We start from the raw sequence: 21,286 nt of genomic DNA, 5'->3' as shown, positions 1-21,286 counted from the left end.
CGGTGCGGCCGATTTTCCTGCAGCCCCCTGGGAGGAGCACACGTGGGACCGGGAGGCAGCTCCCATTGGCCCCAGCCACTTCCGGGGGCGGGGCCAGAAGAGCCAAGCTGCAGTGTGCCTGCGCCGGCACCAGTCCGCTCCTTTACTGTGAAGAGGGCGGACGTGCCGGGCAAGAGCTCCGGGTCGGCCACCGAGCACGTGGCCTGGCCCGAGGGGGAGCAGCTCAGCTTGGGCGGCAGCAGCGGAGGGTTCAGGCCGAGGCCCGCCCGCCTGTGTCTCGCCCAACTCCGGGCAAAGCGTCCGGGCGGTGCAGCACGGCACTGGATGCACCAGCCGCCACTTAAGGGGACCGGCTCGGCCGGGGCAGCAGCGGCGGAGAGTTCGGGCCTTGGCCCGCCCACCTGCGTCTCTCCAGGATCCTCAGGGCGGGAGCTGCCTGGAGCCAAGTTGCTAGCGCCACGGTCATTTACGTGAGGGCAGCCACGGATGTGGCCTGCACGCTAGGGACTGCACTGTAATGGGGGAGGAACTAATCCCAGCTGATGTGCCTCTATGCACAATACAACTAAGTCTCAATAAAAACTGGCCGATTCCACCATAGCAATGTCTCCATGTCTCTTTGGGGTCTGGGTGAAAGCAAGCCGCTAGCCGCCTCTTTTGGCAGCATGGCCAATTTGCCCGCAGCCCCCTGGGAGGAGCACACGTAGGACCGGGAGCCGGCTCCCACTGGCCCCAGCCACTTCCGAGGGTGGGGCCGGAAGAGCCGAGCCGCAGCGCGCCTGTGCCGGCCCAGTCCGCCCCTTGACTGCGAACCCTCCCTCCCATCCCTCAGATATAGACTAGGCTTCCGCTGGTCACCGGTTGGGGCCGGGCAGGAATTTTTTGGGTCTACACCTGATTGGCTTGGAGTGTGCACCTTTCTTCGCCTGCCTCAGGCTATATCTGTGTTTTAGGTAGCTAGCTAGTGCATCATACGGGGGACTCTTGTCATGGGCTGGCAGGTACAGTGCGGTGAGAAACAGCTAAGAAATGGGTGTGGCACCTTAGGTAAGCTTCTACATCCAGGAAGAGGGGCGAATCCCTTGAGGCTTGACAGATCAGGGATGCTGCGTAACTCCTACCTCTCTGCAGGCGACATCCTTTCCGTATGGCTGTGCAGCATCGGAGGGGTGGCGCTTCATATTTGGGACCTGACCCTAGGACGGCGACTAAGGGTGCTCCCGCTTTAGAGCTGAGGAGCTGCCTGGAGCCAAGGTGCTACCACCACGGTCATTTAGGTGAGGGCAGCCACAGACATGGCCTGCCCGCTAAGGACCGCACTGTAATGGGGGAGGAACCAATCCCAGCTAATGTGCCTATATGCACAATACAACTAAGCCTCAATAAAAATTGGCTTCCACCATAGCAATGTCTCCGTGTCTCCTTGGGGTCTGGGTGCAATGCAGACTGTGTTCTAAATACTCTTTGTCCTTCCCACATTGAACTATTTTCTTTTGGATGTTGATGAGATTGGACTTGGAATATACTTTGTTAATAAATATAGGATTCGATCATATAGGAAACTTGCAAGTTTTTATGTTTAGTCAACTTATTTCTAGTGTTTATGTGTTTTTACAATGTATAATTCTTAATAAATGTGTGAGTTCATATGTACTATAATATTTTTAGGGACATTATCGGATGCTCTGGATTGTTGTTCTGAATCCAACTAACTCAGTTTGTGTTGTTTCTATTTGGCAAGCAGACATCCTCGATTTTTCTTCTTCTCCAGGGCAGCTTAGGTTGAGATTTTTATGTTGCATCTTATTTTACAAATTTTCAGCAGACTGAGGGAAGGGTTTAAAATTGATGTAGTTGATCTTTAACATAAGTGGCTCAGAAGAGATAACTACCTCTCTGCAAGTTTTGCTACTTTTTATGCTCTGTTAAGGCAATTTGAATAGCTAATAGATTAAGGCAATCTATGTTTACATGCACATGGACAGCTGCAAGAAAATTTAAGAAGTGCTGTCCCTAGCATGTGTTCTGAATCTGCATACAAAATTGTAAGGAGAACAGTAATGGCTTATGCTCAGTTCTGACTCTCAAGAGAATTGACAGTCACTCTAAACTGCAGAAAGCTTTTCATGTCAGACTGCTGATCCTACATATTAGGAGCCAATAGCCCATAAAATTGCCACAGAACACACACTTCAAATCATTAGAATTTTAAGTACAGAAAATCAAAGCCACATTAGGAATGTGCACGAAACCAGCAGGAGCCAGTTTGACACCAGGAGGGGGATAACTTTAAGGGTGGGGGAGGGTGCATTTAACCCCTGCCCCCACCACATTTCCCCCGCCGGTGCTTGGTTTCCTAAAAGTCCATTGGCGCGGCAGCATACCTCCCTGCCGCCCCATTGCTCCCTTTACTGGAAGTACTCTACATGCCTGTGTGTGACAGGCGTGCAAAGGTACACTGCCTCCCCGATGGACTTTTAGGAAACCGAGCGCCAGCAGGAAAAATGTGGCCAGGGGGGAGGAGTGCACCCTCCCCCACCCTTAAAGGCAGACACCCACCTGGCATCGAACCTTCGAACCCGGCAGTGTTCAAACTCATTCAGAAGTCCATAAAAGGGCCTCCGAACAGGTTTGTGCACATCCCTGCTTTCCTTCTCTCCTTAAATATACTGGTGACATGTACATCTATGTTCAACTATTGCTTTAAAAACCTACACTGTTAATTTGCACAAAGCAATTTCTTAGCAGCTCTTACAAAGTTACCTTACTGGGACAGTAACACCATCCCCATCTTATTATATTTGTATACCACCCAAAACTTACTTCTCTGCCATCTTGCAGATGTCGCTAAGAAACAACCAATTAGCAAAGACCAGTTAATGAATTCATGGCTGAGGCAATGTTTGAACCAAGAATTTTGTTCGTTCTCATCAAGTTCACATTCTTCGCCAACACACTATCTTGACAGGATCTACTGGAAGCTACTATCGGCTACTGTAAAAACTTAATCTGAATTGTTCGTTTCATATTCCCTTACCAGGAGGTAAAGTTTAATTGCAAAATAAAGCCCAACAAGACTGAAAAATGGTAAGCCTCAAAACTGAAATAAGTTGAATTGCAAAGAGAAGAAAGAGTTCAAGGATGGCTTAGAGCTTCTGGTTGTCAGTCACAGCCTGGAAGAAAGTCTTATGATCTCCTTTCTTGCTTTCCACTTGTAAAGGATATAGTCTCCTTTCCCTACCAGGTGCAGGTCTTGACCAAAGATTACATAATGTGTTCTGTTGTCAGAAAGCCTGGTTTTGGGGAGCAGAGTGCATAAACTCCTCTCTACCCCCATCTAATTAGAACTGTGGGCTCAGTGTCTCCATTTTGGATACTTCAGTTCATGGGACCATGAACTTTTCACCTTCTCATATTTGGCAAAAACTCACAGCTGGTCACTCGGCATGAGCAAAGCATGCGACAATGCACCCTGAGGTCATAACAGCCAAGACTGCAAGGGGTCATCCCCAAACTCTTGCATGTTATCTCAAGAGAAGGCAATCTGCCAGCTAGTAGACCTAATTCAAAAGGTACACCTCAAGGGAAGAAATACTCCCATTCACAAGAGAGAGTGCCTCGCCAATCACTCTCTGCCGCAAATCAGATAAGAAGCAACATTTCTCAACCCACCATTAATAGCCCAATTAGTTGGGAACTACCAGAGCAGAGGCGGCTCATTAAAATATAAAAAATCTTTGCACCTGGAGTGACATCACCATTTCCAAATAAGCCTTAAGTCCACCAGCTATACTACACACACTCTTCCACAAGCCACACTCGCCTTTTGTTTTGCAAGTTACACCCAAAACTGACCAGTTCATGCAACTATGAACGTCAATCAATCAATCGATTGATCAATCATCTTTATTCAGTCCATTGACCAGGAAAACTATGAACTTCATTTTTGTACATGAGATTCTGCCCCTGCAGGGAGTGAGCATGAATTATGATTTGCCTCCAGGCATGTTTTAGCAATAGCAATAGCACTTACATTTATATACTGCTCTATAGCCGGAGCTCTCTAAGCGGTTTACAATGATTTTTTAGCATATTGCCCCCAACATTCTGGGTACTCATTTTACCGACCTCGGAAGGGTGGAAGGCTGAGTCAACCTTGAGCCCCTGGTCAGGATCGAACTTGTAACCTTCTGGTTACAGGGCGGCAGCTTTACCACTGCGCCACCAGGGGTAAAACATGTTTTGGGAAGCATGTTTTGGCTTCCCTAGCCCTCCTTCTTCCTTCCTTTCTGCCCTTTTTCTGAGAGGAGACCTGCCAGTGCACTGAACTGCAAGTGCACCAAACATACCACTGGAATAAGGATAGGTAAAGCTAACCTTCTGCCTCTGAGTCTCCTTAACCCCTTTCTCTTCTCACAATTCCCACCTCCGAACACTTTCTACGGTAAGCCTTGGCCTGCAATTTGGACCCTAAGCTAAATTACCTTCAGTAAGATTCTTGTTAAGATGTTATTGTCTTCCCTAACTTTTGCCTTCCTGTACCCCTTTTATCCTTAAATAAATCTGTTGTATTGCATTTCTGCCTCCTCTCTTTGCTAGTGATCAAATGTGATTAGACGTAGGCTCTAGTTTGAAGCCTACTCTGGGAAGAGCAGAAGCAGCTTCAGGAGGTGAGCAAGCTTTTCTAAATAGAACAAGATCTAGCCTTTTCCCCCTTCAAACTAACTAACAGGAGGAGAAGAGATTTTGAGAGGCTGTTTTCTCGTTAAGGGATAAGTCCTAGTCTCTCTCTCTCTCTCTCTCTCTGTGTTAGTTATTTGCCAGGGCTAGAGAACTCCAGAGTTTTTGTTTGTCCCTGCCTGGAGGGGGTGGAGTCAGCCAGGGCTGTGGGAGGCCCCACATTCCTTTGACCCACATCCTGTGTCGCAGATTGAAGCCTACTCTCTACATAAGTGGTGAAGGCCTGAGAGCATAGCGAACGGAGCACAAAGAACAGGGATAGCAAACAGGATGTTGGAGTTTTGTGGGAGTTGACGGGGGAGCCTGGACCATTCCCTGTGATCACAAGGAGCCTGGTGGAGAAGAGAAGGTAAGTACAAATCCCCCCCCCTCATATTCTTGAGAAAGGCTATTTGGACAGTTAAATAGTTGACCATTACAGCTGAGACCTATCCTTCTCATAAACTATCTCTAAATACTGTAAACAGCCCAAAAAAACCAGTATGAAGATAGAAAGTCAGCAGGGAGGGGGGCACTTTTCAGTGTATTGCACAGAGGGCCACATGTATGACTATTTACTCCATGGGCAAAAGTCATGGGTGTGCGCTCGGTGCAATGAGCTCCGAGTTCGTCCCCTCGAGACCAAGGTGGCGGGTCCGGAGAAGCTCAGCGAGACATGCAGACGAGACCTTCAGGGATGTGGTAGAGGCATCCCACTCCAAGGCTGTGCCCCCTCCTCTGCTGTCAGGGAGAATGAAGGTCTCAGGGAAGGAGGACATTGGTCTGAGGAAGAGGGAAATGCTCCTTTAGAAGGGCCCCCTTCCATGGAAGATGAGCCCATATCCTCTTGCACAGGGGATACTCCTCTGGGGGACAGGGTCTCCTTGTAGTGGGTGATTCAATCATTAGAGGTGTAGAGAGATGGGTTTCTGACCCGCGTATTGATCGCACGGTGACTTGCCTGTCTGGTGCGAAGGTTGTGGACATCATGCAGCATCTAAATAGGCTGTTAGGCAGTGCTGGGAGGAGACAGCTGTCGTGGTGCACGTCGGCACCAACAATGTTGGGAAATGTAGCCAGGAGGTCCTGGAAGCCAAATTTAGGCTGATCAGTGGTGTATTGAAGTCCAGGACCCCCGAAGTAGCATTCTCAGGAATGCCACCTGTTCCACATGCAGGTAGAGTGAGATAGGCAGAGCTGAGGGGTCTCAATGTGTGGATGAGACGTTGGTGCCGGGAGGAGGGGTTTAGATTTGTTAGACACTGGGATACATTTTTGGGCAAGCAAGGCCTGTGCAAAAGGGACGGGCTGCACTTGAACCAAGACGGAACCAGACTGCTGGCGCTTAAAATCAAAGAGCAGCTTTTAAAATATTTGCAGAGCAGTTTTTAAAATGATGCCTGGGGAATAGCCGACAGCAGCTGGGCAGTATCCAGTTCAGCAAATGCCATCCTTTAAAGTGCGAGGGTACAAAGGATTCAGATAAAACAGAAGGGGACAGAGCAGAACCACATAAAGAGCAGACAGAAGGCTGTGCCAGCTGGTTAAAGGATCAAAAGAAAGATGACATACACCAGGTAAGAGATTCAGCATATAGGTGCTTATATGCTAATGCCAGGAGCCTCCAAGCCAAGACAGGTGAGCTGGAGTGCTTGGTTGCTAACACAGAAATAGATATTGCGGGAATAACAGAAACATGGTGGAACAGTGAGGACCAGTGGGACACTGCTATCCCTGGATATAAACTCTAAAGAAAGGATGCGGAGGGGCGGCGGCTTGGAGGTGGAGTAGCACTGTAGGGATACAATTTAACACGATAGAAAACCTAGGTGGACCAGAGTCCTCCACAGAAACCCTGTGGATGATAATACAAGGTCTGAAAGGAAATGTGCTACTGGGGACGTGCTATTGCCCTCCGGATCAAAGCACTGACAGTGACTGGGAGTTGCAGGAGGAAATCAGGGAGGCGTCAAGGAGAAGCAGGGCAGTAATAATGGGTGACTTCAATTACCCACACATAAGAACAGCCCTGCTGGATCAGGCCCAAGGCCCATCTAGTCCAGCATCCTGTTTCACACAGTGGCCCACCAGATGCCACTGAGAGCTACAGGCAGGAGTTGAGGGCGTGCCCTCTCTCCTGCCAATACTCCCCTGTAACTGGTACTCAGAGGCATCCTGCCTTTGAGGCTGGAGGTGGCCCACAGCCCTCTGACTAGTAACCACTGATAGACCTCTCCTCCATAAAGTTATCCAAACCCTTCTTAAAGCCATCCAGGTTTGTTGGCTGTCACCACATCCTGTGGCAGAGAGTTCCACAAGTGGATCACGCGTTGTGTGAAACAATACTTCCGTTTGTTGGTCCTAGACCTCCTGGCAATCAATTTCATGGAGTGACCCCTGGTTCTAGTGTTGTGTGAGAGGGGAAAGAATTTCTCTCTCTCTCCACTTTCTCCACACCATGCATGATTTTAGAGACCTCTATCATGTCTCCCAGCAGTTGTCTTTTTTCTAAACTAAAAGGCCACAGGTGTTGTAGTCTTGCCTCATAAGAAAGGTGCTCTAGGCCCCTTATCATCTTGGTTGCCCTCTTCTGTACTTTTTCCAGATCTACAATGTCCTTTTTAAGATATGGTGACCAGAATTGTACGCAGTACTCCAAGTGCGGTCACACCATAGTTTTGTATAAGGGCATTATAATATTAGCCATTTCATTTTCAGTCCCCTTCCTAATGATCCCTAGCATGGAATTGGCCTTTTTCACAGCTACCGCACATTGAATCGCCACTTTCAATGAGCTGTCCACCACAACCCCAAGATTCCTCTCCTGGTCAGTCACCGACAGCTCAGATCCCATCAGTGTATACTTGAAAGTTGGGGTTTTTCATCCCAATGTGCATCACCTTGCACTTGCCAACACTGAACCACATTTGCCATTTTGTCTCTCACTCACCCAGTTTGGAGAGATCCTTTGGGAGCTCCTCACAATCTGTTTTGGATTTCACTACCCGAAAGAATTTGGTATCATCTGCAAATTTGGCCACCTCGCTGCTTACCCCTGCTTCTAGATCATTTATGAATAAATTAAAAAGCACCAGTCCCAGGACAGATCCCTGGGGGACCCCACTTCTTACTTCCCTCCATTGTGAAAACTTTCCATTGATACCTACCCTCTGTTTCCTGTCTTTCAACCAGTTAGCAATCCATACATGTACTTGTCCCCCTATCCCATGATTCTCACACATTTTAAAAAAATTATGCTCCTGCAAAAGATTCTCCTTCCAGTGTTGTCCAACTAATAAGAGAACAAGCAGCACATTTACCTATCCATGGAATACGATCTTACTCACCCCAGAAATGATTCTCCACTAGCATCTACTACCAACCACACTCACAGGATGGGAGCAGGCATATTTGCTTCCAGCCCTTGATAGCCAATTTAAAGGGATGTTGCTCTTGGCAGTGCGTACAGAAAGCCATCCAGCAACCATTTGGGGAGACAGATGCAGGTGCCAGAGTGCAGCGAGCATAATCAACATTGGAAAATCAAGCAGAGCTAGGATGACTCAAAGTGAGGTAAACAGTGCCTGAAATTTAAAGTCTGAGACAAGTTGTCTGGGTCTGTGGACGAACTGGGTCTGCTGTAGGAGATCTGGAAGATTGTTTTTTAAAAATCTCGGCTGCCATTCAAGTGCAGTGAGCATGTGGTAGCTGTGCAACAGAAAGTGGATCCACAACTAGAAGGCAAATAAAAGCATGTACAAGTCACAACTACAGAAAGGGCATATAGGAGCAGTTTGTAAGATATGCTCTGTTGCACAAAAAGGCATAGAAGGAGGAACAATAACAATACGTTATGCAGAGGGCACAGGTGGCATTTGTCCAACTGATTCCTTTTGGATGGAGCAAAGCAGTGGTTTGGCATACTCACTACTGGCCTGATAGGCCTAGCAACATGAAAAAAGGGGCTGCTACATGGCCAAGCAAGATCTATGATCTCCTGCTCTTTAAACCTGCTTCTGAATGCACGAAACAATGCTTTGTCTAAAGCAGCGATTATAGCCTAGATTTAATGAAAATCTTTTTGAACTCTTAATTAAATAGGTGAAAAAACAATTAGTGGAGACACCTGCTTTCTTTTTTAAATCGCCTTCATTTAACTTAATCCAATTCCTTGCCATCTTAGACAAGATTATAATAAGGCTGATTTATACATTCCCACACAAAAGCCCTTACCCAGTTTAACTAACTCTGCTCTTTTTAAACAGTACAGCTTATGTAACTGTGCAGAGGCTTGCAGGCTATGCCTGTAAATAAGGAAGGATAGAAAGATACAGCAAAGACATCAGTCTTTGAAATATTGTAGTACACTGCTCTGGGCTCCTTGGAGGAAGAGCGGGATATAAATGTAACAACAACAACAACAAAATCCAAGATAGGAGATAGCAGGCTCAAATCTAAAGGTCACAAAAAGCAGGAATAAGGCTTAGCCTCCATATGCACCTGTTTCATTTCTCCGTGTAAGTGAATAGTTATTCATCCTAGCCAAGAAAAACTCAAGTACTGTACTCTACTGCACTTGGGGATATCACTGCAGTTACAACAAATTCTGCCCTACACCCTGGGTGACTTGCCATCACTTACAAAGAACTTAGTAGGGGCTTCTCTTACATTTAGCAGAGAGATAGAAACTCAGCACAGCATTCCTCTCAGTGGCTGTTATGGAGACTGCCTTATGCTTCTTTTTAGATTACGAGCCTCTTGAGACAGGGAACCATCTTCTTAGCCCTTTTGCAATTTAAACCACTTTGTCAAATTTCTGTGAAAAAGTGGTACATAAATAATATCCTAAATCAGAGGTGTAGAAAGCTTTGCAGGGGCCGGGGGGCCAAGTCTGGTTCTTTCGCACACGCAAAGAGCGTGCATGCCCCAAGCCAGTGACTGACACTGTTCCACACAGCGTGGGTAGATTGATAACTACCATATCTTTGTTTCAGATTATGAGCCCTTTTGGGACATAAGACCATCTTATACCTTTTTATACGTAAAGCACTTTGCAAACTTTTTTGCTGAAGCATGGTATATAAGTATTTTTAACATGTGGACTGTAAGCCAGAAAGAGATCATCATATCACTATCAATAAAATCACAAAGTCACACATCTATATGTTACAACAAATAATTCACAGAATACCAGCATCTGATTATCTGTCTAAAAACACTGGGTATTTTGTTCTGTACTGATTAGGAGAAGCAGATTTGACACACAAATAACAAAAATAAAAATATTTTATACACAATTTCATTTTCTGCAGGTGCTAGGTTACACAAAACAAACACATACATCTGCTAGACCTGCATCATGCATGAAAGGGACAGTCCACCATGTATAACCATTCATTCTTCCCTTCCTCCAAAGACCTGAGAGCTCTATTTAATCCTTAAAGCAACAGGCACAAAAGTGTCATTCCGTAAGCTTTCTGGTGTGTGAGTGAGCGAGCGAGCAAGCAGGGATTGAGTCTCCATTCCCCACATAACATACTGAAGCTGCAGTTCTATGCACACTTACTGGAAACACTGACATTGGTGGGACTGACTTTCAAGTACACATGCATAGGATTGGGTTGCCTACCATATAAATTAGATTCAACCCCAATTGTATGACCCAAGTCAACTATCTGGGTGATTACTTGTGAAATCATAATATAGGGGTATTGTGTGTGTGTGTGTACCCAGCAGTGAAACTGTAATGTAAGTGGGAAAGTAGCAATATACAATTCGGTCAATCATATTGCTATTTTCAATCAGTATTTTGCTATCAGTAATATGCTGAAATTACTAATTTCAATTCATATCAGAGGAACACTGGAATGTATTTAAAAGCAATTCTTTAATTTTAAAAAATGCATCCACATTTAATAACTGAGCCATTAATCAAATGAAATGGTAGCTATTAGTTTATAATTTACTTTTCAACAATGGTTCTCATGACGTAGCCCAGGAACCATCTTATTTATGTATTTTTCTATGTAAACCGCTTTGAGAACATTGGTTGAAAGTAAAGGTAAAGTGTGCCGTCACATCGATTTCGACTCCTGGTGCCCACAGAGCTCTGTGGTTTTCTTTGGTAGAATACAGGAGGGGTTTACCATTGCCTCCTCCCGTGCAGTATGAGATGATGCTTTTCAGCATCTTCCTATATCGCTGCTGCCCGATATAGTACCAGCAGGGATTCAAACCGGCAACCTTAGTCAAGCATTTCCCTGCTATGCCACTTAAGGTTGAAGAGCAGTATATGAATATTTGTTGTTGTTGTTGTTGCAGTACTACTGATAATCTACTGCCGTGGTTCCCAGAACAGTCCAGTTGAGACATGATGCAAAACTATGGTTTAGTCATGCTTTTGCATGATGATCACAAGCCTCAGCCTCACACACAAACACTCCCCTCACTTTCACATGCAAGGAGGAAAAGTTTTCACTTTCTGTTTGCAAATTAGCACAATCTGGGATTTGTTATTATGCATGAAACCAGCAAATGTTGGCTTGTTCTGATCACAGTTTGCAGCTAAGCAAGGAATTGAAACTGGGATTGAATCAAGGAGTGAGGGCAAGACACTAGAATGCAATATTAGCTTGACTGTCTTGCAACTGAAAATGCCTGAACACAACATTCTGGGTGTTCAGAAAATGGATTTCCTGCAATGAGCAGAAGCTGGACTAGATGGCCTTACAAGGACCCATACAACTCTATGATTCTAATATACATATAAACCTCTGAGGAAGAATGAAGCATCTTCCCCATTTTAATTCAGAAGTTTTGGAAAACATGGATCCATAGAGCATTTTCTTGCCACACAACACTAATTTGTCTCGTTGCTTTCATCTCACAAGAGAATATATACTATAATTTATGCTACTCTTCTTTGTCTTAAAGCACTTTTACAGTTATTATAAGAAGATGTTATACAGCATAAACTAGAATGAGAACCGGAGGAAAAGCTAATAGTTTCACACTCTGAAGTCATATAACTCTTCAACATTCATGAGGTTATAAAAGGAACTAGTTTTAGCCATTCTGTTAGTCATTGCAAAGGTTCATTTCTTGACTTATATGTATAGTATTTTTTATTGTTCTGACTGATTTTATTGTTCAGTGCTGATTGAAATTCCAGGGAGAAAATACACTCATTTCTGAAATCTTTTTGAGAAGAGCCACTCTTTCTCCTCTACATAAGTTTCAAACTACATACAGAGAAGTAATAAGCTGCAAAACTAGAGGCAAAGTTTTCATTTGTGAACACAATTCCAGAAAATTAAGAATAAGTAGTCAACTATTCTATAGCTACAGCAGCATGACTTTTATATAGGGGCTCTTCTATATCCCATCTCCAGCTAGAATATACCCTTTAACATTCACAAAAGTCTGGCAAATTGTCAGCGACCTTATTTTTACACTTGCCAGAGCTGCACTTTGAAGCATTAAATATTAAACTTTAGGAGACTGCTTATTTTGAGAACTGCTGCATCATCCCTCCTGCCCACCCAAAAGGAGAAAATAAAATGCCAATTTCTCCAGTGCATGACCCTTAAAAAGAGGCTCTCAAGCAAGTCTGTGTAGAAAGTATCTCAGCTCAGCGGCATTGCTTTTTTTAGCCCTCCCACACTGTGGGTGCCAAAACCAAGCCGAAAAAAGTACTTTGGATTTCTCCAAATACATGTCCATATTTCAGGTCCTGCTTGTGAGCTTCCAGGGGCCTGATCTGGCTAGCTGCCAGTGGGGAAACTGAATGCTAGACTAAAGAGATATTAGTGAGAAATCCCTCCAGAGAGGCAGCTCTTCATATATTTTCTCTTACTCCACATTTAAGCCAGAAGAGCCGCCACCACCCCTTGCGACTTCCATTGTCACAATTACTAACAAAGATGACACTGCAATTCCACACAAACATACTGAAGGCTTTCATCACACACTTTAACCCCATCACACTCCATGACAGGGCGATTTGAGTATGTGACAGGATCCGAGGTATTGGCTCCGAAGTACATGCCCTGTGGCAGGATAAACTTTCTCAGCCCTCGCCTCCCCACCCTCTAACCTACAAAGAGCCTGCGTCCTACCCGCCACCCCTCAATTTTCAAACTCTTGCCACTTCGAGGTGGGGGTGGGGGAACAAGACTGCGGGCCAGAGGAAAGGCCCTAGAAGCTCCAGCACGAATGGAGTCAGACCACCAGCAGCGGCTCCCTTACCTGCTACAAGGGTAGCGGCCGCCAGAAAGCAAGCGAAGTTCAACCGTAAGAGAAACTCCGCGCGCATGGAGAGGAGCGGCCGAAGGTATAGCGGCCGGGGCCCGCGCGAGCACCGTCCCTCCGCGTCGCTACCCACCCAACCCCCAGTCAGATGACAGGCCCAGCCACCTCTCAAGAAGGCATGACGGGAAATTCCTAGGCACCGGCTGCCCAGGCAGCTCCAAATATGAGCATACAGAAAGGAAAAGAAAAGCCACGGGTAAAGCCTCTCTGCTTATATAGTCACTAACCGGCCGGCTCGGCCAGAACCATTCCAAAAGCAGGGGAGGGAAACTACTGCTTCTGGAATGACGCTTACTAGGATTGAAAGGCGGAGATGATGCAGGAAGGCAGGGAGACCTTTCACGCAACCTTCTTGCCTAAGAATGTTTGAGGCGTATAGCGCGCGCGCTTGCATCAGACCAAGGTCCTCCGTCTAGTCCAGCGATCTGTTTCCAATAGTAACTAACCAACCAGATTCTTCTAGAAGTTCATAAGCGGCACATGAAGGCGCTGATAGCCGTTCTCTGCTGTCTGCCTTCCCTTGTAGTACGCAGGTGTATATTGTCTCAAACTTTTATTTTTTAGCGTTAATATGTAAAATTCCTGGTGATTAATTGGAAGAGTAGACTTGACTTATTTCCTTAAATTCATCCCACTAGGGGACGATGGCGCAAGCAAAAGGATTTCAGCAGATTCACTTCTGGGATGTGCCAAACGAATTTCGTTTGAGCCATTTTAGTCTTCAACTATTTATTATTAATTAGAGTATAGTACCTCAAATACTAATTTTTAAGAGCATAGGCATTTATTAGATTAGAGTCCACTTCAGGTTCAACAGATACTGAAATCGATTGAACAAGAGCAATCACAAAAAAGGAACAATGCTGGAAATGCTTTATTGCATGAACTGAGACCTCACTAGGCACTCTCATCGTAAAACCTGGTAGAATCTACTATTACCTTAAAGATTAAATTCAACTAAACCAAACAACTGCAGTGAAGTACTTGCTGTTCACTTCAGCATCTAAGAAAATTGACTATTATAAACAAAAGCTCACTCTTGAAGTCTCTTCTTTAGTAAAAATGAATGATATCACGTACCCACTAGAGTACATAGATTTCTGCAGAATGGCTTTAAGAATATACTTTAATTTCCAGAATGCCTATCTCCAAGTACAAAAGCAGATGACAAAGTGAGGAGCTTTGGCTGAAGCTAGACGATTTAAGAAGTTGATTGTGCTTCTGGTATGGCCCCGCTGCTGCTGAAGAGGGGGAAGCAGGAGGAGGATCTTGTGAAGTCATTTTCTCCCAATATACTTGAAACAAGACATCTGTACAAAGTGTTACAAAAATTATGCTACAGGAAGCTAGAATCAAGTGAGGTCCAGGCTGTCTTGCTTTTAGACTTTTGTATATAACTGCTGTGCTGTACAACAAACAGCTCTATACAACCCCATTAAGCAAAATACAAGGTCTGGGAGCCAGTGGGGGCTACCACCAACCTTAAGTGCAGCTCCCCAATTGTTTATTGGGGCTGTGCAAAGCTAAAGCTGAGTACTCTGCATTCCCCGGCACCCCATGACATGACTGTTCCCACTGTGCAGTGCTGGTGAGGATCCTTTAAGGGAAACAGAACTTTCTTGAACCCCTACACCATCATGGAAAGCATGCACACAGTGCTGGAAAGTGTAGCCTTTCCCAACATTTCCCCTATAGAGCTCTATAGAGAGGGCAACACCTCTTTTAAAGGGCCCTCCAGTACTGAGCAAAGTCCAGTACTGTACAGGTGGACACAGTGGGAACTGGTTCTCACACTGAAGGTTTTTGTTGTTTTAACCAAAGTGGTCCCCTGCTTGAAAAACAGTGAAGACTACTGTCATAAAGTTATACTGTATAGCAAACAATAGTTCGTGTACATGCATGGAGTTTTAGAGCCAATGCAAGGCACTCCCCACAATATACCACTCTATTTCTGAGAGCTGTTTAGCAGCAAACAGAAGATGCAGGCACCAGTCCCTCAGAAGAATCGGGCAGCACAAAACACACTTTCTCGTGCAACACAGTGTAGATAGTGTAGCTTTGACTGCTGAACCTTCAATCACCCCCTTCTATGTCTTTCTCCCCCTCTCCATTCACATTAAGATCTGGTCTTGATGCTCCAGAATATCAAAGATCTAAAAAACTGACACATATGTAAAAAGCCCTAATAAATCTTTAATTAGTTTTGTTTTGCTTTTGTTGTTTTTACAGGACAAATTACAAACATTGATTTTCTCAAATGTCCAAGGTATTATACACATTCCCATCTGTCTTGCAGGGAGGAATATTGGTCAACATTTTTACGTAAAATAAGCTGCATAATAGTACAGATTACTATAATAAATGTACAGTGTTTACAAATAGTTTAGAAGCAAGAAAGATGCATCTGCATCAAAAGGCAACCTTTTAAACTGCCACAACTAATTTTACATTCACACTTGCAATAGGTCACAAGATGGTTACTAATCACATCAATAAATCACTATGATGCACAAATACAGCAAAATCTGATTATATACATATAATACATATACATGTATATTATACATATTTGTATATGTATATAGTAAATCTCATGAAAAATCTACTAGACTTGACAAAACCTACTCACTTGTCAAAAATATGTACTTGTTCTTGGTGAGTAGAATTTTGCATGGCTGATTATATTACATATACTCATTTGTTAGGATCCAGGACATAAAACAGACTAAGGTTTTGTTTTGTTTTTTCAGATAAGAAACCCTCCATTATTAAACATGTTGCCCACAAAAAGCACAAAGGTAAGGCACAATAGGATTTTCTGTTGCAGAATAGTGTGCATTATGTTCACTTAACCATACGAAAACGTGCATTATTTGTGCAAGTTCATGCTGCAGATTCATATCTACAATAAAATTGGGCTTTAATAAATGTATTTTAAACTGGTTGGTTTCCCATCTCTTCATCTATACAGTAGCCAGCTGGACTGACAAATTATGCTGCATCAGCAGCCTGCTGACAGCAGGTACCAGTGTACTGAATGATTTTATATATTGAACTAAACTTCAACTTCTCCTTAAGGATCTTTGTTTACTGCATAAAAAAGAAAAGCAGATAAAAAGAAGCAAATGTTTCAATGTCAATTACATCAGCTTCAGTGTTTTTCCAAATATTCCCATGGATCACAATTTTATATTGTTCTAGCTTCCACTCTAATTACACAAAACCAGGTAGCAATTTCTTAGTCACCAAATAAGCAGAGGGAAAGGGCGGGGGGGAGAGGAAAGTAAATTGCAAGTAAAATTTGTTGATTAAGAAATTGCTACCTGGTTGTGTGTAATTAGAGTGGAAGCTAGAACAATATAAAGTTGTGATCCATAGAAAGAATTGGAAAAACACTGAAGCTAACGTAATTGTCATTGAAACATTTTTTATCTGCTTTTCTTTTTTATGCAATAAACGAAGGTATTTAAGGAGAAATTCTGAGTCATCTAATTATGTGTGTTGCATCACCTGTATACCATACACCTGTATACCATATAAACTTCAACTATTTTGCAGTTGTAGGTGTAAATAATGCACAAATATTGAATCACACACAACTCTTCATATAAATGTACTACATGTTTAAGCTCTTACAATCAAGATTTGTGTTTCCAGAATATGTGCATCTTTAGTTTTACAGATGTCTAGGTAGCAAAACCATATAGGAAAGTTATTCCCCAATGGTACATTGCTATAGCCTTTCATTTGTAATAAATAACAGCTTTTCACAAATTTGAGTACCTGCCAACTGCTTCTTTATTGCTCACAATTTTGAATCCATTATCACAATTACAATATCAGACCATTCACACAAAAATCATAACCAGATATTTTAATATAAAACCTATAAAAGATATTTAACTTGTATCTAATACTTCAAGGTGTTTGGCTGTTTGACCTTTATGTAATGATACAGCCAAAATATATAAAACATTAGGTTATGAATAAAATAGGAAGCTTATTCATCACTGCTTTAATGCAGACATCCTCACAAAACAAGATTACTTTGTCTCTGCCACCACCAGCATATACATTTATATACAAAATCAGAACATCTGCATTCAGTTGGTTTTCCCTCAGCAAACACTAAGACAAAATAGCTTCCCCATCCTTAGGTGACACAGATGAAGCGTTTATAGCAACAGAAACCAAAGACCAGACAAAGTAACACTTCTACTTATTTGCCATCAGAAACTGTAGGTGGTTTTGTTACAAAATACCCACAAGATTATTTCACAGGAAACTATGGAAATACAGTACATCTCCATGCTCTTAAGATTGTTATTAAACACTTGTTGGTGCAAAAATACAGCCACATCTGAGAATGTTTAATAAATTCAACATTTGTCATGCAAAACTTATGTATCAATTTGCTTGAGCTCCACAACACTTCATAGAGCAATTGTTCTTTTAGTTCAATATTACTGCCTCATTGCTCAGACATTCTGAAAAATGAGACTTCTGGAACGTTGATTAATGAAAATGTTACATACAAAAGTACTAAAAGTGGAAGACAGGGCCAGACAGGAAATGTTTCCTGCTGCAAGTTAACAGTTCTAATAGTTGTAAACTGACTCAGGAATTTCCCTGAGAGTTGGTTGTGCCTGTCCGGAGACGAAGATGTGACATTGAGTTCATATGTGTATTTGATGGCTTCAATGGGGCATCGCAAGTAATAGCCTGGGGAAAGCGATGATGATATCGATCTAGCCGTAGATATTTTACTGTTACCAATTTTCCTGTAAAAATACAATTCAACATATAAGACTTTACGCACACATATGCACGCACACTCATTTACACTTATAAAAAGGAACAAAAATAATTTGCTCCACAATATTTTTGTTTTTATCTAGAAGTTAACCACTTTGGCTGTCGAAGTTGGTTTACTTCCACCAACCACTTGGATTATTTGTAAACTAAATTTCTTACCATCAAACCATGACCCATGTAATGCCTTAAAAGCCTTTCCAGCATATTCTGGAGACAAACACTTGACATATACACAACCCTGAGGGGGGAAAAAATAAAGCATTGGTTTAGATCTAACAAGAACACTGAATAGATGGAATAACTATTATAAATCAAATTTTACCTCACGTGAATTTTTGTCCACTGCTATGTGAACAATTCCCTCATTATCATTGCATTTTTCCAAGATTGCTTCTTGAATAGCCAAATGCCAGTGATCACCTATTTCCCTAAAAACACACAAAATCACAAAACTTGCATTTCAGTATTTGTTCTTAAAGGTGAGTTTTAGTTCAAAAATGTTAAAGCAATCTTAATTAGAAAGCAATTTGCAGTAATAAACCATTTCCTACATAGGAACTTGAATTTAAAGTGAGGACTTTGAGATAACCCTGCAGAGTCCAGACTACGAGAGGGGAATAGTTTGGCTGGTTTGAGGAGAGGGGGAATAGCTAGCAACTGTGTGAGAGAGAAAGAAAGAGAGAGCGCACGCGAGAGCAAGAGTGCGAGAGCGCCAGCCCATAAGTACCAACTTTCTTGGGACCCAATATTTCCCTCATTGAGTCTATATGAATGTATCTGAAAATGAGAACAGTATTTAGTCTGTGTCAAGCTAATGAAGAATCTGTAACACTAAGAGTACAAAAAGGGAACTTTCTTTTGATGTCCTATATTGCAGAGTACCATATCTTGAGAACACTACAGTTTCTCTATTAACTATCCTAGCTAAAACAGAACTCCATTCAAAACAATAGTATTAATTTAACCTAACTAATAAGATAATTTGAACAGCTCAGCAGTCAAAAAATATATAACATATCAAGATGTAGTTAGATGGCCTAACCCAGTGGCCAGATTTTCTCTCTCTTCATTATTGAGGCTTTTTAGACATCACCAAGTTGGCCTCATTACTTTGTTACACGAAGTTGCTACTCTTCTTTTATAACAACTTTTTCCTCCCTGCATAAAGCCTCTTTTCTCTTGTTTGGGTAGTGATACTAAACAGTGGTACTGTTACCAAAACAGATTGTTTTAGGGCTGCAAATGGCACCCCTCTCTGTGAATTGGAGTTGCAGGCTTGCAACCTCCATCTCAGATAACAGAGCTCACAGGATCATGAACTCTACACATGCCCATATTTGACAATCTATGCAATCTGGTCGCTTGGCACAAGCAAACATGGGGCAACAATGCCCAAAGTCTGAAGAACAAATGACTTAGGGAGACCCCCATGGCCTCTCTTGCAAAAAGGAGGAAGCTAGCAAGCAGACCCGGGTGAAAGGGACCTTTATAAGAGAAATAGCTAACTCCCTTTGCAATGGGATTAGCCTCGCTAATTACTCCTACAACTACCCAGATAAGCATGGCACTCCCCCTGCCTCCTATCACAACATTGATGAGCAGGCAAGGACCCAGAGGTAGGATTATTAACAGTAACACACACACACACACACACACACACACACACACACACACACACACACGGAAGAGATGTCCCAGTCTCAGATAAAGCTTTTGCGTTCACTCATCCAGTACTCCACACATACCTCTCCACCAGCCTTTCCATCTTTTTATTCTTAAAGATCACACCCACTTTATTGGTTCATGCAAACATGAACTTCTTTGTTACATGTGCGTTTCAATCACCCTCTGCATTGCTCCAGGGCATGATTTTGCCTATTTGTACTGGTAAACCTCTCCTGTATTCTACCAAAGAAAACCACATGGCTCTGTAGTTGCCTGGAGTGACACCAACGGCACAACTTTACCTTTTATTCCTGACCCGAGCCAGGAGGAGGAGGAAAAGAAAAAGGTCAGGAGGAGGAAAAACAAAAGACAAAGGGGGGAAACACCACAGAGAATGACCCTGGACCTATCCTGGTTTCCTAGCCTGTGAGTCATCATGCTGCGCTGCTTGCTTCTTTTTCCTGACTTTCTACTTTGCCCCTGCAAGGAAATCTACCTGTGCACCCGACCGATCAACAGATTGGGACCAGTAATACTAACCGTCTATCCCTTATGAATATCCTTGCTCCCTTCTCTCTCATCTTTAAGTCTATATCTGGGTCCTTTCTCAAGTAAAGCCTTAAGCTAATTCATTGACAATTTGGAACTTAAGCTAGAACTCCTCTACGTAAGACTCTAGTTAATACTGTTAGTTAATATTTTATTGTCTCCTCACCTTGCCTAATCAATGTTTTTATTTTCCTGTACCCCAATTATCCCTAAAGAAATCTGACTGTACCATATTTCTGTCTTCTCATCATTTCCAGACCAAAACTTTGCACAAATTGATACTGTAATAAAATGTTCCATATAGTCATGCTGATGCCCCACATTAACCCAAAAGCCCAATGGGAGTGTTTAAGCCAGCACTCCGGAAAAGTTTCATTAACAGAACTTATATATGGAAGTGGACCTGCTTACATCAGGGGCCATGGAGGGGTTTAGTTCAGTGGTAGAACACATGCATGCCAAAAGGTCTCAGGTTTAATCTCGGCTATCTCCAGGGTAAAGGAGATAAAGTAGCAGGATTGGGAAGTATCAGTATGTGAGAGCCACTTCCAGCCAGTGTAGACAATATAGAACAAGAACAACCAAGATCTGACTCAGCATAATGTAGTTTGATATAGTCATAAAGGCCAGAAACACACAAACTGGTTATCCTTTTAGTAAAATTCTAGGGGTCCATGTTATTAATATTCAGGACAACTAGAAGAGGTCAAGATAGCATATGCTCCTCCACAGTGAAGACAACAGGACTTGGGATACAGAGTCAGGCAGGATAGATTGACGCTAAAGAGCTTGCAAGGAGAAGCATAGCAGAGTGCCAGTCCTAATTTAGCCCTACTTTGCTATGTGTCTAGAAACTCCATTATTTCTCAACTTATAGAACAGAGATGCCTTTCAGACTCCTGGTAGGATTAATATCCTTAGCTCCAAGAGCAGCATCTCTTTTCCAGCAAGAGGGCTCAAATTAATTAATTAATTAATTAGATTTGATTTGTATACTGCCCTTCCAAAGTGGCTCAGGGCGGTTAAATGAAGAAGTGGCAGTGGTTAAACTCCCTAAACAGAAGCATGTAGCCCAGCCTGGAGCTGTTTCTCATTTATTCTACCCAAGGCCCTCAAGGGCACCTTTCATGAGGCAATGGTCTGAGGTGAAAGTGCACCACAGGCGGCAAGAGCAGGCATCCCAGCCCCACCTGCCTGCAGCTGGTCTGCTGCCACAGCTCTCCCTTTC

The 21,286-nt window shown here is 43.2% G+C and overlaps 2 protein-coding genes across 4 annotated transcripts in view; both read right to left on the bottom strand.

Annotated features, from left to right (window-relative positions):
- Positions 1 to 13,126, bottom strand: part of MSRB3 (methionine sulfoxide reductase B3) — a 105,857-nt gene extending 92,731 nt beyond the window's left edge. Inside the window, exon 1 of one of the 3 annotated variants that reach the window (XM_053258466.1) lies at positions 12,967 to 13,126. In XM_053258466.1, the coding sequence (XP_053114441.1) occupies positions 12,967 to 13,033 (67 nt within the window). In that variant the 5' untranslated portion in view covers positions 13,034 to 13,126. The remainder of the gene's footprint in view (positions 1 to 12,966) is intronic. The other 2 variants (XM_053258463.1, XM_053258465.1) reach the window with 2 other exon arrangements.
- Positions 13,127 to 16,809: 3,683 nt separating this feature from the next.
- The window catches only part of LEMD3 (LEM domain containing 3), a 40,312-nt gene continuing 35,835 nt past the window's right edge, over positions 16,810 to 21,286 (bottom strand). The window contains exons 11-13 of the mRNA XM_053254741.1: positions 18,167 to 18,272; positions 18,004 to 18,082; positions 16,810 to 17,810 (exon numbers count right to left, since the gene is read on the bottom strand). Coding sequence (XP_053110716.1) covers positions 17,647 to 17,810; positions 18,004 to 18,082; positions 18,167 to 18,272 — 349 coding nt within the window. The 3' untranslated portion in view covers positions 16,810 to 17,646. The remainder of the gene's footprint in view (positions 17,811 to 18,003; positions 18,083 to 18,166; positions 18,273 to 21,286) is intronic.

Source organism: Hemicordylus capensis, chromosome 5 (assembly GCF_027244095.1).
Source record: "Hemicordylus capensis ecotype Gifberg chromosome 5, rHemCap1.1.pri, whole genome shotgun sequence".
Classification (NCBI taxonomy): domain Eukaryota; kingdom Metazoa; phylum Chordata; class Lepidosauria; order Squamata; family Cordylidae; genus Hemicordylus; species Hemicordylus capensis.
Note: the sequence above shows the minus strand (reverse complement) of the source record. Positions and strands in the feature narration are given on the sequence as shown.